Here is a 23,496-nt window from a genome sequence, read left to right on the forward strand (position 1 = left end):
AAGATGAAGATGGGAGACATGGAGTAAATAGAACCAGGCTTGCTATGCCTGTGCACTTGAGACCCAGAGATGCCCACCCTGCTCACTGGGAGAGGGTTGCATCTAGGAAATGTGTGAACCCCTCTCCTAAACACCTTGGCAGACAGAAACAACAAGGAGCAGGTTGGGGTCCTGCTCCTGCTCCATGGAAGTCGGGCTCGGTTGTGTAGTGACTTGCTTTGTCCTGAAACATTCTCCTCTGAAGGGAGATGGGAGGATCCTATACGACAGCAGAGAATAAGGCCCAGGAAGCCTCTAAAAAGAATGGGGTAGGTCCTCCCTGACCACATGAAAGCTGTAAGCAATTGCTGGGGAAAGAAACATCTTCTGCAGGTTCTCTGCCAAGTTGTTCAAGGGTGCTCCCAGGATGCACCTATCATGAGCTGTCACTCATGCTAGGGGTGGGCTTTTCAGTGATGCAGCTGCACTTGAGCCATATAAATTACATGCAATAAACACATTGGTTCACCATGCTAGACTTGAATGCAGTGATACCATTGGCACCATTTCTGGGGCAAGCAGACATTTGTTCATATCTCTCTTGGAAAAGTCATACAGCAGCCTTGGCCAACAATCTCCCCTAGCCATTCTCAGGAAATTGCAGGTAAGATGGCGGGGCTAGCCATGGTGAGGTGACATGTTGGAATGAGAGGGGACGTGACCTAGCCTTGATGGAATAGGAAGATGGCAAAGCTGACAGCTGGCCCCTGAACTGGCAGCTCTGAGAGCTGGTGCTGGTCAACATGGGCTGCGGCCCCACTGGCATGAGAGGGACACCAGCTTGGGGCAGAGGGCAGAGGAAAAGAAATCAATAGAGGATATGGGATTTTGCTGGACCCTGAGTTGTTGAGCATGTTCTCTCCATTTTCCAGATATGACAGATTTATTTTTTTAGAGCAGATGGTTCCTGGACCAGAGTCTGTGGTCTCAGCCACAGTCATCTACCCACAACCTATTTGCATGGCTGGAGGAGATATCAAGACATACTATGATCTCAAGTCCACAACAAACTCACGGCATAAAGACACACACAGACACACACAGACACACACACACACACACACACACACACACACACACACAAAAAAACTCCACAGATTCAAGGACTTGCAGTAGCATCAGGCACGAGCCAGGCTAGCCTGTGTTTAATGAAGGGAACCCAATTCAGAAGGAAGGATGACTTCTTAGGGTGGTCATTTATGTGTGGGATCTACCACTTTTCCCACAAAGATGGGGCTCTGAGTGTGTTCTTCAAATATTATGAAAAGGAAAGGGTGGTCGAAGCGCACGATAGGGGGCATAGAATAAGTAGCGACTTGTAAGACTGTAGCTGCTGCAGCTTCTGTTCCTGTCTCATCGATGGTCAGCACAGCCTTATGCACAGCCTGTGGAGAGAGAAGCAGAGGTCCAGTTGCAGGTAGAGTGATTACCATTCCTGGCTGGAGCTAGATCTCACATGGGACTCACCCAGGGAAGACTTCACTAGGGAGTGTCTCCCTCCATCTCTTCCTGCTCTTCCCCCAGACCCCTTTCACAGTGACCACCTAAGAACTCTCCTCCTCTCCCACTCTTTGCCTGCCTTGGTCCATTCCCCTCTGTTCTCCCTTCCTGATTCCATCTCTCATGGCCTGGGGTGCAGCTCATAGCTTCAGAGAGAGGAATGGATGTCCTGTATGCAAGTGTCCCTGTTCAGTGTGTAGCTGTGAGCACATTGTGACATGGTTTTGAGGATGACCTTTGATGTCCAAACTCTTAAGAATATTCTGCCCATTCTGAACTGCCTTTAAATTCTCTGAAATCATACTTTCAAATGGATGTTTCACTAATAGCTCTAAGTATCAGGAATGGATTATTCCAGAGCTCCCTCTTGAGGTCACCAGGCCTAAACCTCTATGTGAACATATGTAATCTGAGTCCAAAAGTCAAATTCTCCAGATAATGATGAAACCAAGGATGGGGGCAGCAGCTCAGGGAAGGGCCCATAATTCCATCTGCATAAGAAGACCCTCCCAGCTGACATCTGACCACACCCTAGCCAAGTGAATCCTGACAGTCCTCAGAAAGACCTTAGCCGGTAATCTGTATTCATCCTTTTCGTTTTCCCCAGCCTTGCTCTGAACTACCTCCACATCCTGTGCTGCCCTGCAGTCACACAGGACATCAGGACATTGCCATGGTCACCTTGCTGAGCTTCAGGGGAGCATTCTCCTCTGTGATTCCGGAGAGGTCAGCCCCATTGTTGAAGATCCGGGTGATGCCCAGTGGACTCATGAGTGTCTTCAAGTTATAGTTTCCAGAGATGGACAGTCTGGGGATATGGATCTGAGCATCGCTGGTGGGCAGGTAAGAGTTAAAATTATAGGAGTTTCATGGGATTTCTGGGTTCTGTCAAGACCCACCCAGTTGTGGAATTATTTCTGGCTGGTTCTCACACTGAACGTGCCGCTAACCCAGCAGGACATGAAACCACCTTCACGTGCTTCCCTTTTCTATTGTAACCTTCCAGCAGAAGAGAAGGTGAAATCAGTGGGATTTCAAAGCTCAACCTCTTGGAAGCCCCTGAAATGCCACCTTCTTCAAGAAGCCCTCCAGGCAGATTCAGGGTGTTTACTGGGAGCCAAGCCTCACTATGCCCTGATGTTTGGTCAATCCCTCCTCTAGAGCAAGGGATCCCCCTTGGATCTGATTCTCTCAGGGGAGCTAGGGTCAGTGCAGCTGAGTGACATTCCCCTCACCCTCATAGGGTTGAAAGCAAAACTACAGGGAAAGAGAAGGGCCCAATAGGGTCTGACAGCTTTCACGATCTGGTACCCACTCTGGTCTTAGCCTTATCTGCTTCTCTGCACTTTTATTGGTTTTAGACCTAATCAGAAGCCTGGCCGGGAAGGAAGGATACAACCTCTGGACTTAACACATTTAACCTCAGGACTGCCAGAAGTTCCATGTAGCTCATGGTTTCTCACAGGCAGCAGAGCCGGGGACTAAGAGTGCACAGGTCCTCTATTCTGTGGAGCACACTCTAGGACAGCTGGGTCCTGGAGACCTAGCAGCTCCACTGAGGACTGACAGGAACAGAGCCTTGCCCTGCAAACTTGCCCAGAGAGCTCTATTTCTGGCCTCTACACTTAGCTGTGGTCTTGGATTAGAGTCCACCCTCTGCAAGCACTTTCTGTCCTTTGGGACACTCAGGGAAGGTCTCTGTCTGGGCGTCACCTTCTGCGCCTGTTTAGCAGGAACTGAGAGATGAGCTCCTTGTTGAGAGTTTGCTCCAGATGCTGCATCTTCCCATCATCGGGCAGGAGGAAGACAGCAGTGGTGTTGCCTGCGTAATCCATCAGCAGCACCCAGCTGGACAGCATGCTGCAATGATGCACATCAAGCATGCCCGAGAGGGTCATCATGGGCACCTTCACTGTGGTGGACTCGTCCACATGGAACTCAGCTTCCTCAGTGTTCTCAGGATCGAATGGCTGTTTCCATTTGCCTGAAGAGGGGAGAGTGAGAGCAGACCTTAGACAATGAGGTGGTGACACAGACCGTTGACTTTTCATGTGCACGGGGGTGGGGGGGGCGGCACTACTACCCTTCTAGGCTGCCCAGGCACTTTGGTTAGGGTATCTCAGGACTCAAGGAGGACTTAGATTTTCCAGACCACAGAAGCTGAGAGCTACCATCCCCATTGTGCTTAGAAAATATCTTACATAATTGTTATATACTTATAGAAAGGTGACTTGGGGTTATCAATGGAATTCCTGACAATTCTATTTGTTAGCTTCTTATCAGGTGTGACACACTCATTGGCAATTCAGTCATTACAGAGGACAAATGTTTTTTGGCACCTCAAGCCCCTTTCTACATTCAAGGTTTCAGTACAGAAGCCTATCTGCTGTATAAGAATACTGGAGTAGGTGTGGACTTTGGGGAACCATCAACAAGAACCCATCAGAATGCCTTAGAGTCTCAGAGACATATCAACAAGGCCATTAGAGTTTGAGAGGCTCCAGGGAACCTGTCACCAAGGTCATTGGAGTGGACACAGGTCTCAGGGACACATCTCTGAAGCTGTCAGAGTGGGCTGGGTTCTCAGGGACCCAAGATCAAAGTTGTTAGCAAGAGAAGGACAGCAGGAATCCTAACTTCACCTTCCTTTTGGATAGGAATTGGTGAATGGGTTTGGGGTGGAGTTGACACCTACACTTGTCACAGAAGTGCTGGGACTTGAGCTGTGCTGGCCTGATAGTCTCCTCCACAGGACTCTGTTGGTGGCAAGGGAGTCATGAAGGCCAGAGCAGCTTCTGCTTTTGACTCCAATTTCTGGAGAGTCTTGAACTAATGACTTCCAGGCTGGAGGCCCTGCTTGGGATGTTAGTTGATCAGGTGCTTATGTCCTGTGCACTGGGTAACCTTCCTAATTCTTTCATTCTCACACAGCAGTCAGCTAGCTTTGTCCCTTGTAATATGGACAGTCACACCCCAAACAGGTAAAATGGCTGGTCCAATATCAAGGCTAATAGATTAGAGTGGCCAGATTCAAGCCAATGTTTCCAGAGGTCATAATGGTGGTATGCAACAGAGGGGCTGATCAAGTACACTCCATGGAATGGTACTCTCTTCAGACCATCACAACCAGGACAGTTGGTTCTGAAGCTGGGGAAGGAGTGCACATTCTACAACTCTTCTTTGTAGGGGAGATGAACATTAGGAAAACCAAGGCCCCAATCAGTCCTTCATAGAAGTCAGTGGACTTGATGTTTGAAGCCAATTACTAAGCTTAATTGATAATTTGAAAGATGTTAGAGTTTACACATCATAGAGTAGGGAACGTGATGGAGCAATACCACAGCATGGCATGAGAGCTCAGAAACTGGTTCTCAAGAATATGTATGGGTGTCTCCATGGACGCCAACTCAAGCTGGTTCCGCCACTTACCTTTAAAGAGAATGTAATTCGCCAGGGCGAAAACTGTGTCTTGGTCCAGTTTTTTCACCGCCTCAACTATCTTTCCTTGGGTTCCCTTCTCCACAAAATCATTAATCACTTTCTTGGCCTCCTCTGACTCTGCAAAGTTGACAGAGAAGACTTCTGCCTGATAATGGTTCTTGGCCTCTTCCAGAAACTTCTCCACCAGCTTCAGGTCATTGTTGACAAAGAGGCCATTGCCTGTGCTCAGCTGCAGCTCACTGTCTGGTCTGTTGAGGGTTTGGAGGAGGTGTTGGAAGGACTTGTGGATGTCAGCCTCCGATGTTTGTGTGAGGTTGAACTGCAGGCCCTCTAGGATCTGCGTGTGAGTGTCACCCTTGCTCCCTAGGGAGAGCATAGCAAAGGCTGTGGCAATGCTCACTGGGGAGAAGAAGATGTTGGAAGTGTTGGACTGATGGACCAGCTCCCTGTATAGTCTGAGGGCAAAGTCTCCCAGGTTTGTAGCGATCTCATGGGAGGCTGGGGACTGATCCTTCTGGGAGGTGTCTGTCTCCTGAACATCCTCAGCCAGAAAGCTGGGGACCAGGCAACACAGGCCTGCCAGAAGCAGCAGACTCCATGAGATGGAGGGAGTCATTTTCCTGCAAGACACAGAAAGAGATGCAAGGTCAGGGCTGTGGTGACTCCTATCAGCTACCACTTGACACAATATCAAAGTAACTGTGGTGGTCTAGTAACAGGCACTGTGCCCAGCCTAGATTAAGCATTGTTCTGAACTTCTATCTTTGAAGAAAAAAATGTTTTAAAAATGGAGACACTTCTGTAGCTAAAGTACTTGTTAGGCAAGTGTGAGGATAGGAGTTTAGCTGTCGAGAACCCACATAAGATAGGGACATAGTAGCCACCTACAATCCCAGCATAGGGGAGGGGGGAGTAATGGACAGGACATCCATGAGACAAGTGGGTTGGCTTTGCTAGCCAGAATCTCGAAGAAGCTCTGAGAGAAGTTCAATGAGAGACACTACTTTGATGAATGAGGTGGAAAGTGGCTGAGGAAAACATCCAACATCAACTTGAAGCCTTTGTACACACATGCACTGGTGTGTGTTTGCACAAATGCAAGTGTGAAAACAAAGTAAGATCAGATAGGATGCTCTCCATCTGTCCAGTGTTGTCCTGAACCCCCACTTGTGTGAACTCCCAGGGTCCTGCAGGGAAGCTGTTATTGCCCTTCAGTTTGCTGGGAAGGGAGATGTTAAACTATGCACTCAAAGTTAACAAGTGACAGCACAGCAGACTGACATTGCACTGATGGGTGATCCAGTTCCTCACCATTTCTTTCAACAGTTCAGTTTCCACCTGAAATGGTCTTGAAGCACAGGTCCCCAACCCATTTTGTAGGGAAGAAACCAAGGCACCGGGTGAGAAGTGGTCTTGTCAGTAATTGTAAGAGGAACACTGTGGTCTGGATTAACAATCACTCGAAGGTGGAAGAATCCATGGGAGGGTGCTACTGCTACCTCTGGTCCCCAGGGAGAGCATGTTGATATAGTGGTGATCCTTACAGGAGAGGAGATAAATGTTGGTGACCTGGGCACACAGAGAAGTCTAAGGTTGGGAAGAACTAGCCAGATGAGCTGGAGAGATAGCTTAGTAGGTAGGAACACTTGGTCCTCTAGAAGAGGGCTTGTGGTTGATTCCCAGGACCTCCAATGACAGGTTACAACCATCTGGAACTAGTTTCAGGGCATCTGTATATTTCCTCTGGCCTCCTTAGGCACTGCATGCAGGCAGAACACTCATACACATAAATTAAAAATAAATGCATAGAGGAGGAAGAGGAGGAGGAGGAGGAGGAGGAGGAGGAGGAGGAGGAGGAGGAGGAGGAATGCAGGCACTGCCCACACTCAGCCCTCACAAGGATCCTCAGTCCCTAGTGGCTTTCTCTAAAAGAGGGACTGTCTCTGCTCTGCTCTGTAATCCCAACTCAAGGCTGGGCTGGCCTCAACTCTGGCAGCCCATCTGCCATCTTGCCACTACTCCTATCACAGTTCTGGAAGAGCAGAAGTTAGTGCCTCTGCTTTAATATGGGATATGTGTGTGGTGGGGACATCTATTCATCACAGCCTAAGTTCTAACCCAGGCTCTGTCACCCTCTAGCTGTGTGAGCCAGGACAAGTGATTTCATCCTTGTCTTCCCTCTCCTACAAGGTGGGCCTGGGAGAACTCAGGGCGTTATGTCTCTGCCATATCTGATCTTCCATGGACAAGATCATAAAGGGCAATCTTGGGGATGGACGGGTGGCAGATGCTGCAAGCTCAGAGGTTGGAAAAGGGGTCAGAGAAGGGCAATGTGTTGCGTGGCTGAAGTGAAGCAAGACTTGAGTTGCACCAGAGAGGGCAAACTCTGCCTGCAGACAGCCAAAGTCAAGATCACACCCCCAGCCCCAGCCTCCCTGGTTCTACAGAATTCTCTTTACTCTGACGTGCCACAGGTTACTAGTCTACAGCCCCATGCTCTCATCATATTGGGGAAGCTGAGGCCATATCTATGAAGAATCTTCAGGCAGCCAGACCACATAGTCAGCTATTAGTTCAATAATGAAATCACCATCCTTTTTATTTTACTCTTTTGAGAGAACCTCATATGTCTCAGGCTAGCCTTAAACTCACCATCTAGATGAGGATGGCCCTGAACATCTGATCCTTCTACTTCTAGAGTGTTGGGATGACAGGTGTGTACCACCATGACCTCTTTATGTAGCTCTGGGCTTCATGTGTCTTATGTGAACACACTACCAAGAGAGCTACACTCCCTAGACCCATAGCTAGAATTATCATCTTAATACAATGAAACCCTCAAGTTTGGGATCTGCAAACCTGAAGGGGGAAAGTTGAAGACAAGAAATATTGAATTTTGCCTGCCCTTGACCTGTAAAAAGTATCTTTCCAACGTTATAGCACAACAAATCACAGATGTCTCTCTACCTACCACCGTGCTTTCTGCCCTTTCACTGTAAATAATCTGGAGAGCCGAACACGGATTGCACAGTACATGTTGATGTTTTCATAAACAGGCTGGTGTGTTAGGGCTGGAGAGGACACTGAATTGAGTTCTGTATTTTTCCATTCCTGATGTTTTTGTTACTTCTTGTTTGAATTTGGCGAGCCCCTTGGAAATTTCCCACCTTCATCAAGAAGCTGGGCCTTCACAGGGTGACAAGAAAACATACCAAGTGACCTCAAGTCAGAGGCTGACAGCAAGGCAGAGATCTTCTTGTGTCCATCTCCCCGGGGGCTGGGGTTGATTACAAAAGCATGCCTCCTTACTTGGCTTGTGCCTTGGCTTCTAAGGAGCAAACTCTGGCCCTCAGACTTGGGTGTTAAGCATTGGACTGACTGAACTATTTCCTCATCCCAGACATTGGACTTAGTGCCAAGGATCTCTGTTTAGCAGGGTTGGGGGGAGGGGGGGATGAAATGACATGCTCTGTTTGGGGGCTGCTGAGCCTCAAGGAGTGAAGGCCAGCATGGGGAAGGAGAGGGGGCCCTGCTAGGGTGGTCACACTCTCTTCCATCTTTCACTTTTCCTCCTTCGATGGTGAAGGGGCTGAGGCCTGGAGAGACACTCTCCTTGCCCCCATCCCTGACTGACACAACAATATGCTTGAGTCTCAGACTTGAGGAAACCAGGGCTGGGTCAAATTGTTGAGAAGAAATAACTTAAGTGGGGAGAGGTTTATTTCGGCCACAGTTTGAGGGGATATGGTGCTTCCTGGTGGAAAGGCATGCTGGAGGCCCCAGCCCAAAGCAGCTGCTGGCTCTCCCCTCAGAGGGTGAGGAAACAGGATAGGGAGGGCCAGAGCTCAGCTCACTGCCTCCTTTTGTTGGGACTCCCACCCATGGGATGGAGCACCCACATTTGGAGCAGGTTTACAATCTCAGATAATCCTCTTTGGGACAGGCCTTTAGTGTTCAGCTATTGTCCTAGGCATTTCTTAATCAGATCACAATGCCAGTGGATGTGAAGTGTCACAGGCCCTGACTCTGGTCTCAAGCATCCAGGTAGGTACATTTTGCATCCTGTCCTGTTCCTTCAAATCTCAGGGTCCTGAGCCCTGCTTTCTCCCTGCTGACCCCCTATGACCTTGAGGTCCCTGAGATAGGGAAGACAGACAGACAACTGGAAAGGAGGAAGAAGCTTAAAATCCTGTGGTGTAGGGACAGAAGCCAAAAAGCTGGAGAACACACATGGTGACATTCTGACTTCAGAGGTTGGTGGATGTGGCCTCTGGGAGGCAAGAGAGAGGGGATACCTCCCCTTTTTCATTCTGTACCATTGTAGCTAAGAGAGAAAATGAACAATCCACTAAGGGTAACCCAAGGAGACCCAGAGAATCAACTGTAGCAGGCCACAATCTGTGGAAGCCCAGCTCTGCCATTTATTGCCAGTGGCCCCCGGGCAAATGACCTCAACTCTTTAAGCCCCCTGTTTGCACAGAGGAGTCTTCTAATGAATGGGGCATGGCAGGAACAAAGTCACAATTAACTAGCATAGACAGATGGTCTCCTGCTAGGCAATGCCAGCCCTGGGTCAGGTGCATGTCCCATCACCCCCATGTGCACCGCCCTATTGATAGCAGTCATGTACTGTGCAAACACAAGCAATAACTGCAGTCCTTTTGGACATGCTCACAAAATGTGTTTTATACCCAGTTCATCTAACTTTCCCTTCACATTAGTTCTATTTTATAGGGAGAAAAACTGAGGTCCAGACAGGCTAAGCCACATTCTCAACCCCACAGAACCAGCTGGAAAAAGAGCTGGTGTTCAATCTCACACAGTTTAGTTCTAGATTCTAGCCCTTTTCTATGTACAAAATTGAAGCCAGAACACTTGAAATAGATAGCAGAGGGCGGCTACTGAGGCTCCACTCTATACTAGTGGTAAAATGACAGGTCTAAGGCTGGATTGCTGCTCCTCTGTGTGACCCTACACCCCTTACTTTTGGAACGTCAGTTACAGGAAGAATATTAAGTGAGTGGTTCAGAAATCCAGTGTGCAGAGCTCCCAGAAGCACCCCTCATTAGCCTCTGGCTTTTTCAGGATATTTGTATCCTGTGAATCTGGCCACCTCGCTCTTGCTTACATTACAAAACAGCAGGATGATAAACCAAACCAATCTCCATAGAGCAAGGCTGGCCAGAGGGAGGGGGTGAAGCTCTTCTGCCTAATAGAGCAGCGAGGTTAGAATCTATCCAAGGCTACAGCCCAGAGGGGAAGATGTCTCAGTCAGCAAAATCAGGAGCCTGAAGTCTGGAGAAGCTGCCTCAGTTTGAATGGTAGGCTATGTATGATAGGGACAAACTATTATCCTCATCTCCTCATCTGTAAAATGGGAATAAGCCAGTAGCCTCCTCCTTGAGGGGCTATGGAGCTAAAATATTACATGAGTGCTTTGTTTAGAGATGGGACACATTAGCACCCTCACTCAGGAAGTTTTCTCAAGCCAAGTCTCTCTTTCTCTCTCTCCTCTCTTCTCTCCCTCTCCCTCTCTCTCTCTCTCTCTCTCTCTCTCTCTCTCTCTCTCTCTCTCTCTCTCACACACACACACACACACACACACACACACACACACACACACACACACACACACACGCACGCACGCACACACACAGATCTCCCAGGCCACTATGCTTGGAACAGCTACCATGAACTACAGGCTGATGTCCTAGTATGTGCGTCTCCTGTATAGCTGGAGTGCCACAGCTCCCACTGTCCTTCTAGTCTTACCTTGCTTATCCACGATGCAGGGGGTAGGAGCAGGGCTGGAAAAGGGCATACAAGAAAGGCCAGCAAAGGGTGGGCACTGTCTACATGGAAATGGCTGTGGCTGCACCTTGGCCCCTCCATGTCTTTGTCTCCTCTCACCTGAAGATACTAGCTATCTACTGGGCAGTGAGGTTCAAGAAGGGAGCTTAGGGATTGATGTTCCCATGGCAACAAGAGGCCTAGGTGCCACAGGCACAATTAACTTTATCCTGCTCCCAGACAGGCTGCCTGCTTGGGAAGTACAGAGACTCAGGGGCCCCTCGAATATTTCCCCAGGGAAAAATATACTCACAGCTTGCTGTCCCAGAACTGGGTGGTGACCGAGGCTGAGGAGACAGAGCCCTGTCCTAGTCTGAATTTAAGCAGTGGGAGCCAAGGGGGATATGCGGGAGTTTGCTAGTGAATATTAACCAATGTCACCACAGTTATTGGTAGAGCAAACAGAGAGGGAGAGAGTCCATCCATTGGGCACTGAGGTACCACCCACACTGTTCGGGACAGAGCTCAGCTCTCTCTGGTCCTAAATCAATGGAGTCTTAAGCAAAGCAGTTAGAACACCCATCCCTCATAAACACAACCGAACACAACATCCGATGTCCAAAGTGTGTCTGGTGTCCTGAGTCACATGGCCTCTAGGAAGACACAACATGGCTGGCTGGTCCTGCACTCTCCTGGGGAATGCTTGGGTTGCTTGCATGTAAGCAAAGTCAATATTTACTGAGCCATCTGCTTCCAGATGCCTGGGGCTGAAGATTCACTGCCTCCACCAGGGGCTCAGAGTAGGTTATGTGCCCACCTGACGAATGGAGACACAGGACCAAAACAAAGAGATTGCTCCTTGCGAGTGTAGATATGAATTCTTTGTTTCCTTTGCAGGAGAATGGACTCTGACTGACAGGAAATTCCTGACAGGCTGGTGCACAGTGGCCAGGGGACAGGCTAGGGGGCAGAGGATAGCTCTGTAAGGAAGAGTTGGGCTGCCCTTAGACAGGTTAATTGACCTCTCTGAACCAGAGACATTTCCAGAATGGCAGATTGGTAGCCATCATGGTTGCTAAGGGACAGGAAGATTGAGTAAAACATGTGCATTTTAAGTCGTTTGTTTCAGTCTAAGAAGTTCTTTCCAGCCTTCCCATCTCCCACCCTCCCCTCCTCTGAGCTGGGCCTGTTCCACATTTATTCCAGGAAGCTAGTATGTGGATTTTCCTTCTATATGGGGACTTTCCTTAGGGATGGGGAGACTAGGAAGGAGCAGTCCCTCTGCTCCGGGACACGGAGAGGGTGGTCACAGCTCTTGAAGGTCTGTCTGGTTTGGTTGGAGGAGGTTAGGGTTGAGGCAAATGGGCTCTGTACTCTGATCCTCTTCAAAATCTTGATCATATCCCATCAGCCCTGTGATGGGCACCGATGGTGAGTTCACATTCCCACCCCCACAACCCCCACAACCCCCACTCCCCCATGGTTACAACTCTCCTGCTCTCCTGGCCCTTGGCCGGGCACAGCAAGAATGAGGTGGATAAGTGATGGTCACATTTCCACCTTCTGCCAGTCACTGGCTCCCCTGTGATCCACCTTAGGACTCAGCCTAATAGATGTTCCACAGGATCCTACAGCGCCTGAGGTTAGACCTCAACCCATCAGACAATCCTTTTCACCTCCTGGTGCCTCCCTGTCTCCACCTCTAAGATGCAGATTATGATGGCACAAAGCTGCTGCAAGAACTACATACAGCAAGGGAAACTCAGAGCCTAGGGCTCAAGGTATCCAGACAGCCATTTGGAATGATGCTCTTATCAATACTGGGGCTCCTTTGTCCCACTGGGTGGGGGTGGAAATATAGGGTGGGTTGCATTCTGTGCCCCCACCCACATTATGTCACTCAGTACCCTCTGTATATCTGGGGAGCCAGTGGAGGTATGCCTCCCTCACAGGAAACAGCTCAGCTCTCCCTCCCACAGGTCTTGTTCCTTTCCCCCAGCACCTGCCTTCCTTCTGGTCCCTTCTGGGTGGGGTATCTATTTTACAACTACTCCGACTTTGGGGAACCAGACTGCGGTTGTGGTGCAATGCTATCTGCACACCCAGAGCATGTTCTCCCATCTCTGAGCCTCTGTTTCCCATCCATACAATGGCCATTCCTGTGACCCAGCTGCCCCTCATAGCTTTGCACTAGATGGACCACACCAGGTAGAGGTATTCTCTATTGTGCCCCTGCAAACACTGCCCCCTCAGGCAGGCAGCAGCCTGCAGGCAAGTGGGACATCCCAGCACTGTACCTGAATCCTGGCCAGATCCAGGGTAGCCACGCCTCCTGCACCTCTGGTGGGTGCTGATTCCCACTCTTCCTCAGGATCAGATTCTTGACTCCTGAGGGTATCAGGGAGCCAGTCTGCTAAGAGTCTCCATTGTCTGTCTCCAGGGAGGAGATCAGCTTTAGGTGGCAGCCATAGATCTGGGAGGGGCAGAGCTAGGGCAGGAAGGGGCCTCGCCCTGTGCTAGGAGCACATTAAGACTAACCCTTCCTGTCCCAAGCAATACTGGGTGCCACCCACTGTACTGGCCTGGGAGAGAAACATGGAATCCTGATCTATGAAACTCATAGACTCCCAGCTGCACCCACAAGCGCATTTCAAACAAGTTAAAAGTCAAAGGTGAAGGATCACGAAGGCAGCAAGAGAGCAAGTGGGGATGTTTCCTGTAAGGGAGTCTTCCTTAGACTAAAAACAGAAGCCTAGTGGGAACCATGCGCTTCCCTAGAGGATGAAAAGCCATTCTCAAACTGCTAAACAAAAAGTCCTAGACAGCTGAGAACATTACAGCCTCTTCAAAGATGGTGGACAGAAATGAAGTCCTAAGACAAGCAAACCTATCCAATGCTGTGATTTTCCGTGGTCTCTATTCTTTTTTTTTCTTTCCATTTTTATTAGGTATTTAGCTCATTTACATTTCCAATGCTATACCAAAAGTCCCCCATACCCACCCACCCCCACTCCCCTACCCGCCCACTCCTCCTTTTTGGCCCTGGCGTTCCCCTGTTCTGGGGCATATAAAGTTTGTGTGTCCAATGGGCCTCTCTTTCCGGTGATGGCCGACTAGGCCATCCTTTGATACATATGCAGCTAGAGTCAAGAGCTCCGGGGTACTGGTTAGTTCATAATGTTGATCCACCTATAGGGTTGCAGTTCCCTTTAGCTCCTTGGGTACTTTCTCTAGCTCCTCCATTGGGAGCCCTGTGATCCATCCATTAGCTGACTGTGGGCATCCACTTCTGTGTTTGCTAGGCCCCGGCATAGTCTCACAAGAGACAGCTACATCTGGGTCCTTTCGATAAAATCTTGCTAGTGTATGCAATGGTGTCAGCGTTTGGATGCTGATTATGGGGTGGATCCCTGGATAAGGCAGTCTCTACATGGTCCATCCTTTCATCTCAGCTCCAAACTTTGTCTCTGTAACTCCTTCCAAGGGTGTTTTGTTCCCACTTCTAAAGAGGGGTATAGTGTCCACACTTCAGTCTTCATTTTTCTTGAGTTTCATGTGTTTAGGAAATTGTATCTTATATCTTGGGTGTTCTAGGTTTTGGGCTAATATCCACTTATCAGTGAGTACATATTTTGTGAGTTCCTTTGTGAATGTTTTACCTCACTCAGGATGATGCCCTCCAGGTCCATCCGTTTGGCTAGGAATTTCATAAATTCATTCTTTTTAATAGCTGAGTAGTACTCCATTGTGTAGATGTACCACATTTTCTGTATCCATTCCTCTGTTGAGGGGCATCTGGGTTCTTTCCAGCTTCTGGCTATTATAAATAAGGCTGCTATGAACATAGTGGAGCATGTGTCCTTCTTACCAGTTGGGGCATCTTCTGGATATATGCCCAGGAGAGGTATTGCTGGATCCTCCGGTAGTACTATGTCCAATTTTCTGAGGAACCACCAGACGGATTTCCAGAATGGTTGTACAAGCCTGCAATCCCACCAACAATGGAGGAGTGTTCCTCTTTCTCCACATCCTCGCCAGCATCTGCTGTCAACTGAATTTTTGATCTTAGACATTCTGACTGGTGTGAGGTGGAATCTCAGGGTTGTTTTGATTTGCATTTCCCTGATGATTAAGGATGTTGAACATTTTTTCAGGTGCTTCTCTGCCATTCGGTATTCGTCAGGTGAGAATTCTTTGTTCAGTTCTGAGCCCCATTTTTTAATGGGGTTATTTGATTTTCTGAAGTCCACCTTCTTGAGTTCTTTATATATGTTGGATATTAGTCCCCTATCTGATTTAGGATAGGTAAAGATCCTTTCCCAATCTGTTGGTGGTCTCTTTGTCTTATTGACGGTGTCTTTTGCCTTGCAGAAACTTTGGAGTTTCATTAGGTCCCATTTGTCAATTCTCGATCTTACAGCACAAGCCATTGCTGTTCTGTTCAGGAATTTTTCCCCTGTGCCCATATCTTCAAGGCTTTTCCCCACTTTCTCCTCTATAAGTTTCAGTGTCTCTGGTTTTATGTGAAGTTCTTTGATCCATTTAGATTTGACCTTAGTACAAGGAGATAAGTATGGATCGATTTGCATTCTTCTACATGATAACAACCAGTTGTGCCAGCACCAAATGTTGAAAATGCTGTCTTTCTTCCACTGGATGGTTTTAGCTCCCTTGTCGAAGATCAAGTGACCATAGGTGTGTGGGTTCATTTCTGGGTCTTCAATTCTATTCCATTGGTCTACTTGTCTGTCACTATACCAGTACCATGCAGTTTTTACCACAATTGCTCTGTAGTAAAGCTTTAGGTCCGGCATGGTGATTCCACCAGAGGTTCTTTTATCCTTGAGAAGAGTTTTTGCTATCCTAGGTTTTTTGTTATTCCAGATGAATTTGCAAATTGCTCCTTCTAATTCGTTGAAGAATTGAGTTGGAATTTTGATGGGGATTGCATTGAATCTGTAGATTGCTTTTGGCAAGATAGCCATTTTTACAATGTTGATCCTGCCAATCCATGAGCATGGGAGATCTTTCCATCTTCTGAGATCTTCTTTAATTTCTTTCTTCAGAGACTTGAAGTTTTTATCATACAGATCTTTCACTTCCTTAGTTAGAGTCACTCCGAGATATTTTATATTATTTGTGACTATTGAGAAGGGTGTTGTTTCCCTAATTTCTTTCTCAGCCTGTTTATTCTTTGTGTAGAGAAAGGCCATTGACTTGTTTGAGTTAATTTTATATCCAGCTACTTCACCGAAGCTGTTTATCAAGCTTAGGAGTTCTCTGGTGGAATTTTTAGGGTCACTTATATATACTATCATATCATCTGCAAAAAGTGATATTTTGACTTCCTCCTTTCCAATTTGTATCCCCTTGATCTCCTTTTGTTGTCGAATTGCTCTGGCTAATACTTCAAGTACTATGTTGAAAAGGTAGGGAGAAAGTGGGCAGCCTTGTCTAGTCCCTGATTTTAGTGGGATTGCTTCCAGCTTCTCTCCATTTACTTTGATGTTGGCTCCTGGTTTGCTGTAGATTGCTTTTATCATGTTTAGGTATGTGCCTTGAATTCCTGATCTTTCCAGAACTTTTATCATGAATGGGTGTTGGATCTTGTCAAATGCTTTTTCTGCATCTAACGAGATGATCATGTGGTTTTTGTCTTTGAGTTTGTTTATATAGTGGATTACATTGATGGATTTTCGTATATTAAACCATCCCTGCATCCCTGGAATAAAACCTACTTGGTCAGGATGGATGATTGCTTTAATGTGTTCTTGGATTCGGTTAGCAAGAATTTTATTGAGGATTTTTGCATTGATATTCATAAGAGAAATTGGTCTGAAGTTCTCTATCTTTGTTGGATCTTTCTGTGGTTTAGGTATCAGAGTAATAGTGGCTTCATAAAATGAGTTGGGTAGAGTACTTTCTACTTCTATCTTGTGAAAAAGTTTGTGCAGAACTGGAATTAGATCTTCTTTGAAGGTCTGATAGAACTCTGCACTAAACCCGTCTGGTCCTGGGCTTTTTTTGGCTGGGAGACTATTTATAACTGCTTCTATTTCTTTAGGGGATGTGGGACTGTTTAGAAGGTCAACTTGATCCTGATTCAAATTTGGTACCTGGTATCTGTCCAGAAATTTGTCCATTTCGTCCAGGTTTTCCAGTTTTGTTGAATATAGCCTTTTGTAGAAGGATCTGATGGTGTTTTGGATTTCTTCAGGATCTGTTGTTATGTCTCCCTTTTCAGTTCTGATTTTGTTAATTAGGATTTTGTCTCTGTGCCCTCTAGTGAGTCTAGCTAAGGGTTTATCTATCTTGTTGATTTTCTCAAAGAACCAACTCCTCGTTTGGTTAATTCTTTGAATAGTTCTTCTTGTTTCCACTTGGTTGATTTCACCCCTGAGTTTGATTATTTCCTGCCGTCTACTCCTCTTGGGTGAATTTGCTTCCTTTTTTTCTAGAGCTTTTAGATGTGTTGTCAAGCTGCTAGTATGTGCTCTCTCCCGTTTCTTCATGGAGGCACTCAGAGCTATGAATTTCCCTCTTAGAAATGCTTTCATTGTGTCCCAAATGTTTGGGTACGTTGTGGCTTCATTTTCATTAAACTCTAAAAAGTCTTTAATTTCTTTCTTTATTCCTTCCTTGACCAAGGTATCATTGAGAAGAGTGTTGTTCAGTTTCCACGTGAGTGTTGGCTTTCTGTTATTTTTTTTTGTTATTGAAGATCAGCCTTAGTGCATGGTGATCTGATAGAATACATGGGACAATTTCAATATTTTTGAATCTGTTGAGGCCTGTTTTGTGACCTATTATGTGGTCAATTTTGGAGAAGGTACCATGAGGTGCTGAGAAGAAGGTATATCCTTTTGTTTTAGGATAAAATGTTCTGTAGATATCTGTCAGATCCATTTGTTTCATCACTTCTGTTAGTTTCAGTGTGTCTCTGTTTAGTTTCTGTTTTCATGATCTGTCCATTGGTGAAAGTGGTGTGTTGAAGTCTCCCACTATTATTGTGTGAGGTGCAATGTGTGCTTTGAGCTTTACTAAAATTTCTTTAATGAATGTGGCTGTCCTTGTATTTGGAGCATAGATATTCAGAACTGAGAGGTTCTCTTGGAGGATTTTACCTTTGATGAGAACGAAGTGCCCCTCCTTGTCTTTTTTGATGACTTTGGGTTGGAAGTCAATCTTATCAGATATTAGGATGGCTACTCCAGCTTGTTTCTTCATACCATTTGCTTGGAAAATTGTTTTCCAGCCTTTTATTCTGAGGTAGTGTCTATCTTTTTCTCTGAGATGTGTCTCCTGTAAGCAGCAAAATGTTGGGTCTTGTTTGTGTAGCCAGTTTGTTAGTCTATGTCTTTTTATTGGGGAGTTGAGACCATTGATGTTAAGAGATATTAAGGAAAAGTAATTGTTGCTTCCTGTTATTTTTGTTGTTAAAGTTGGCATTCTGCTCTTGTGGCTGTCTTCTTTTAGGTTTGTTGAGGGATTACCTTCTTGTTTTTTCTAGGGCATTGTTCCCGTTCTTGTATTGGTTTTTTTCTGTTATTAACCTTTGAAGGGCTGGATTCGTGGAGAGATAATGTGTGAATTTGGTTTTGTCATGGAATACTTTGGTTTCTCCATCTATGGTAATTGAGAGTTTGGCTGGGTATAGTAGCCTGGGCTGGAATTTGTGTTCTCTTAGTGTCTGTATAACATCTGTCCAGGCTCTTCTGGCTTTCATAGTCTCTGGTGAAAAATCTGGTGTAATTCTGATAGGCTTGCCTTTGTATGTTACTTGACCTTTTTCCCTTACTGCTTTTAGTATTCTATCTTTATTTAGTGCATTTGTTGTTCTGATTATTATGTGTCGGGAGGAATTTCTTTTCTGGTCCAGTCTATTTGGAGTTCTGTAGGCTTCTTGTATGTTCATAGGTATCTCTTTCTTTATATTTGGGAAGTTTTCTTCAATAATTTTGTTGAAGATGTTTGCTGGTCCTTTGAGTTGAAAATCTTCATTCTCATCCACTCCTATTATCCGTAGGTTTGGTCTTCTCATTGTGTCCTGGATTTCCTGGATATTTTGAGTTAGGATCTTTTTGCATTTTCCATTTTCTTTGATTGTTGTGCCGATGTTCTCTATGGAGTCTTCTGCACCTGAGATTCTCTCTTCCATCTCTTGTATTCTGTTGCTGATGCTCAAATCTATGGTTCCAGATTTCTTTCCTAGGGTTTCTATCTCCAGTGTTGCCTCACTTTGAGTTTTCTTTATTGTGTCTACTTCCCTTCTTAGGTCTAGTATGGTTTTGTTCATTTCCATCACCTGTTTGTATGTTTTTTCCTCTTTTTCTGTAAGGACTTCTACCTGTTTGTGTTTTCCTGTTTTTCTTTAAGGACTTGTAACTCTTTAGCAGTGTTCTGCTGTATTTCTTTAAGTGATTTATTAAAGTCCTTCTTGATGTCCTCTACCATCATCATGAGATATGCTTTTATATCTAGGTCTAGGTTTTCGGGTGTGTTGGGGTGCCCTGGACTGGGCGAAGTGGGAGTGCTGGGTTCTGATGATGGTGAGTGGTCTTGGTTCCTGTTAGTAGGATTCCTACGTTTACCTTTCGCCATCTGGTAATCTCTGGAGTTAGTTGTTATAGTTGACTCTGTTTAGAGATTGTTCTTCTGGTGATTCTGTTACCGTCTCTCAGCAGACCTGGGAGACAGTTTCTCTCCTCTGAGTTTCAGTGCTCAGAGCACTCTCTGCTGGCAAGCTCTCTTACAGGGAAGGTGCGCAGATATCTTGTTTTTGGACCTCCTCCTGGTCGAAGAAGAAGGCCCAAAACAGGGCCTCTCTCAGAAGCTGTGTTGCTTTGGCAGTTCCCAGAAGCTGTCAGCTTCTGTGGTGCAGACTCTCACCTGTGCAGACTAAATTCCTAAGTTCCACGGAGTCCTGGAACCAAGATGGCGACCGCTGCTCCTGAGGCTGAGGCCGCCTCCCGAGCCAGGCGGACACCTGTCCTCTGGTCTGGACGATGGCCGGCTGTCTGCAGCCTGCAAAGGGTACTGCCTCAGTGGCTCTGTGCTTCCGCCTGTCCCCGAAGCTGTCCAGTTCTCTGGCGCACCCTCTAACCTGTTCAGACTAATTTCCTAAGTTCTGCTGAGTCCCGGAACCAAGATGGCGACCACTGCTGCTGAGGCTGAGGCCGCCTCCCAAGCCAGGCGGACACCTGTCCTCTGGTCCGGATGGTGGCCTGCTGTCTGCGGCCCGCCAAGGGTGCTGCCTCAGCGGCTCTGTGCTTCTGCCCGTCCCAGAAGCTGTCCGGTTCTCTGGCGCACGCTCTAACCTGTTCAGACTAATTTCCTAGGTCCCGCGGAGTCCCGGAACCCAGGTGGCGACCGCTGCTGCTGAGGCTGAGCCCGCCTCCCAAGCCAGGAGGACACCTGTCCTCTGGTCCGGACGGTGGCCGGCTGTCTGCGGCCCGCCAAGGGTGCTGCCTCAGCGGCTCTGTGCTTCTGCCCGTCCCAGAAGCTGTCCGGTTCTCTGGCCCACCCTCTAACCTGTTCAGACTAATTTCCTAAGTTCTCTCTCTATTCTTTATTAAAACCTCACCACCCTTAGTTTAGGGGTTCCAGGGGTGCCTGGTCAGAAAGACACTTGTTCCATAGAAGTGTCAGGGGGAACAGGCCATGGTGTAAAAGCCACAGCATAAGAATGGCCGACAAAGCATACCCAATTCCTGGGTCGGAAAGAACATTATTGGCTCAGTTGGGTTGGGTACAAACACATAATGGTTTGATCGCTATGTGCCTTGAGGCTCCTCAAATTCTCACAAATGTCCCAGCCTGAGACCCAGTGAGAGGACCTGACCTTAGAGTCTTATTGTTTGTGCTCTACCCATAATGAGTGCTTCAATCTGATTTAAAGCACAGCTCACCCAAGGCAGCATGGTTAAACTTGTTCAACAAGAGGACTGTGAACTAAAATTCTCAGGGGCAGGGGGAGTCCTGTGTTAGAGATTCCTCAAGGCTGATCACGTGGTTAGAGCTTTTGTGGCTGCATTTACAGGTCAGGAGGGACATAATCCAGGGTTTTCTTTAGCCTCTTCTGTAGCCCTCCCCCCACATCTCTTTATTTGACCTAGCATTCTTGTGACAAATAGGTAAATAGATATATTTTTGTTTGAATTTACAAAAATGCATTCCTAAAGCTAGCCACCAAGGTCTATTCCCTTATTTGGCCACTTCCTCCTCCTGAGGCTGACTTCCAAGGTCCAGCTATCAAAGTATTGAAGTCCAGAAATCAAACTTTTAAAAATTTTCCTGATTTATAGCATTATTTGTTATCTCTCTCTCTCTCTCTCTCTCTCTCTCTCTCTCTCTCTCTCTCTCTCTCTCTCACACACACACACACACACACACACACACTACATGAAACTGTTTCCCTGGTGAAATGTCTTTGGGGTAAGCTAACTTGTGTTCCCAGGTCACAGACACTCATACTTGACTCCCGAGTAAACTGTTCCCTCTGAGGTGAGATCTGTGCTATTGTGTCAGAACAAACTGTGTTTGGAAACCCTCGCCCAACCCCTACCAATGACCATCAAAAGCTACTGCTTCTCTTCTTTTCCATCATTCTCATGATGCTTAAAGGACAACTTGGAATCCTGACTACTCCCTAGAAAGCCTCACATATGAGAGTTAACCCCTGTACCCTAACAAATACAGTAAAAGAAAAAAAAGATTCTCAACAAAATATTAGCAAATCAGATCCAAGAGAATTGGAAAGGAATGATGGGTAAGGGATGCTGGGTAACATGACCACAATGGACTTTAACGAGCTTTTCAAGGATGGTTCAATACACACATGTCGCTGAACATGATCCATTAACCAACATAAGGATAAAAGTTATATAACCATCTTGGTATATGCAGAAAAAGCATTTGGTAAGTGCTACATTCAGTCATGACTGTCTTAGCTACTGTTCTATTGCTGTGAAGAGACTATAGCCAAGGTAACTTTTAAAAGAGAGAACATTTACTTTGGAGCTTGCTTACAGTTTCAGAGGTTAGCTTGTTGTCATCATGGCCAGAGCATGGTGGGCAGCAGGCATGGACCTAGACAAAGTAGCTGGGAGCTATATCCTGATCTGCATGCAGAGAGAGATACTAGGCCTGGCACGGGTCACTCTGGTGCTAAGCCACTTTTTTATGGCTAGGGACTATTGTCCTGTACACCCTGACTTAACTCTTCATGACCTGCGGCTACCATCCAACACTTTCCAACATTGGAAGGGAGAGGAGATAGTTTGGGAGGAGGTTTCTTCCAAGGGGAGGGAGGGGCACTGATGGTCTCTGCTTGGAAGGAGCATGTTACAGCCCCTTCTAGGTTGGATAGGGGCTGGCAGTCTTCAGCCATGAAAAATTCACACTCTGGGAGGTGAAAGCTTATAGTCTTTGTTGGAGAAGAACTTTGTTGGAAAGGGCAGGGACCAAGGACTAAAGTTAGAATTGGTATAATAATTAGGTCTGTCAAGAGGCATCTATGGCCCCAAGTAGACAGTTATCTGTCAAGTAAGTATTTTTTTAGTTAGTTAGTTAGTTTGGTTGTTTGGTTTGGTTTGGTTTTTTTAAGTACTTTTTTTTTCTTTTGTTTTGGTTGAAGGTAACTTAATTTGTATGCACTATTAAAGGGCCTGAGTACAACACAATGGTAGATTCCTTGCCCTACATTTGTGATACCCTGAGTTTCTTCCCCAATAACATGAACAAGGAGGAGGAGGAAGGGCAGGAGGAAGAGAAAGGGAGGGAGGAGGAAGAAACAGAAGGAGATAGGTTATTCAGAGTTGTTGTAGTTTTATTTTCCAATTCTTTCATAATTTTTCTATGACTTGTGAGGATTTTATTTAATTTATTTTTAGCTTTCTATTCATTTTTTTGTGGATTTCATATCATGCACCTCAATCCCTCCATATCTGTCCTCCACCCTTACACCCTCCTCCTGTAAAGAAACAGAAACAAAACCAAGCTGTATCAGGTTGCAGTGTGTGCCATAGTGCACCCTTTTGGCCAAACAGCTTTACTTACAGATGCTAATTGCAGTGAGTCAATACTGAATCCTCATCAGGACTCCTCTAGGACATCCTGTTGTGGTGGTGGGGGTGTGTCATAGAGATCCTGCAATTTTGGTTCTGCAAGATCAGCCCCTTCCATGCTCCAGCAGTTCATAGATGAGGTGGATGTTGGGGTGGGTCAACTCAAGACCTGGATAAGGGTCTGGGTGGCTGCTGCATCGGTCAGTCCACCAGCTCTCCTGTACCTGCACCACCAGGGCCAACTCTCCTATTATGCCCAGGTGAAGGTGAGTCCAGCTTACCAGAGTAACAGAGCCAGCAAGGGGCAGGGACAGATATCCTGTTCTTATCTGTCACTAGAGAAGACAGAGGAAATGACTTTGGGCAAACTGACCTGATTGGCTTGAGAAGGAAAAAAGGCTAAGTCCCAAGACTTTTCTGTTCATTGGAGAGTGTATGAGTCCCCTCTGGCAAAGAAGAAATGACAGGGACAGAGGCTGGAGATCTGCTCCAGCACAGATGAGGAAAAATTCTATCAACTAACTCCTCCAACTTTTCTCAAGAAAGTCTTGGTGAGATGGAGAGTCCATGCCTGGTGAGATGATACAATTCAACCAGAAGAGGACACGGCCCTCTCCCTTGAGTGCTGGAGATGGGACATCATGGGGGGTCTCCTAAACAC

General features: G+C 46.6%; 1 protein-coding gene across 1 annotated transcript; it reads right to left on the reverse strand.

Moving 5' to 3' along the window:
• Nucleotides 1-1,139: 1,139 nt before the first annotated feature.
• On the reverse strand, nt 1,140-11,186 carry Serpina1d (serine (or cysteine) peptidase inhibitor, clade A, member 1D). Its single transcript, NM_009246.3, has 5 exons — nt 11,084-11,186; nt 4,969-5,600; nt 3,253-3,523; nt 2,221-2,371; nt 1,140-1,424 (listed from the first exon to the last, which is right to left on the reverse strand). Exons 2-5 carry the CDS (start codon nt 5,594-5,596, stop codon nt 1,233-1,235), a joined length of 1,242 nt encoding a protein of 413 aa, NP_033272.1. The 5' UTR covers nt 5,597-5,600; nt 11,084-11,186; the 3' UTR covers nt 1,140-1,232.
• Between the last annotated feature and the right edge of the window lie 12,310 nt (nt 11,187-23,496).

The sequence above is a fragment of the Mus musculus genome, chromosome 12 (assembly GCF_000001635.26).
Source record: "Mus musculus strain C57BL/6J chromosome 12, GRCm38.p6 C57BL/6J".
Taxonomy (NCBI): Eukaryota; Metazoa; Chordata; class Mammalia; order Rodentia; family Muridae; genus Mus; species Mus musculus.

Excerpts from the sequence above, each read along its gene's own strand:
- Serpina1d (NM_009246.3), bottom strand. The coding sequence starts at position 5,596 with ATGACTCCCTCCATCTCATGGAGTCTGCTGCTTCTGGCAGGCCTGTGT. Across the intron at positions 2,372-3,252 it reads CTGCTAAACAGGCGCAGAAG|CGATGCTCAGATCCATATCC; the intron begins GTGACGCCCAGA and ends CCTGCCCACCAG. Across the intron at positions 1,425-2,220 it reads CTCCCCTGAAGCTCAGCAAG|GCTGTGCATAAGGCTGTGCT; the intron begins GTGACCATGGCA and ends CTCTCTCCACAG.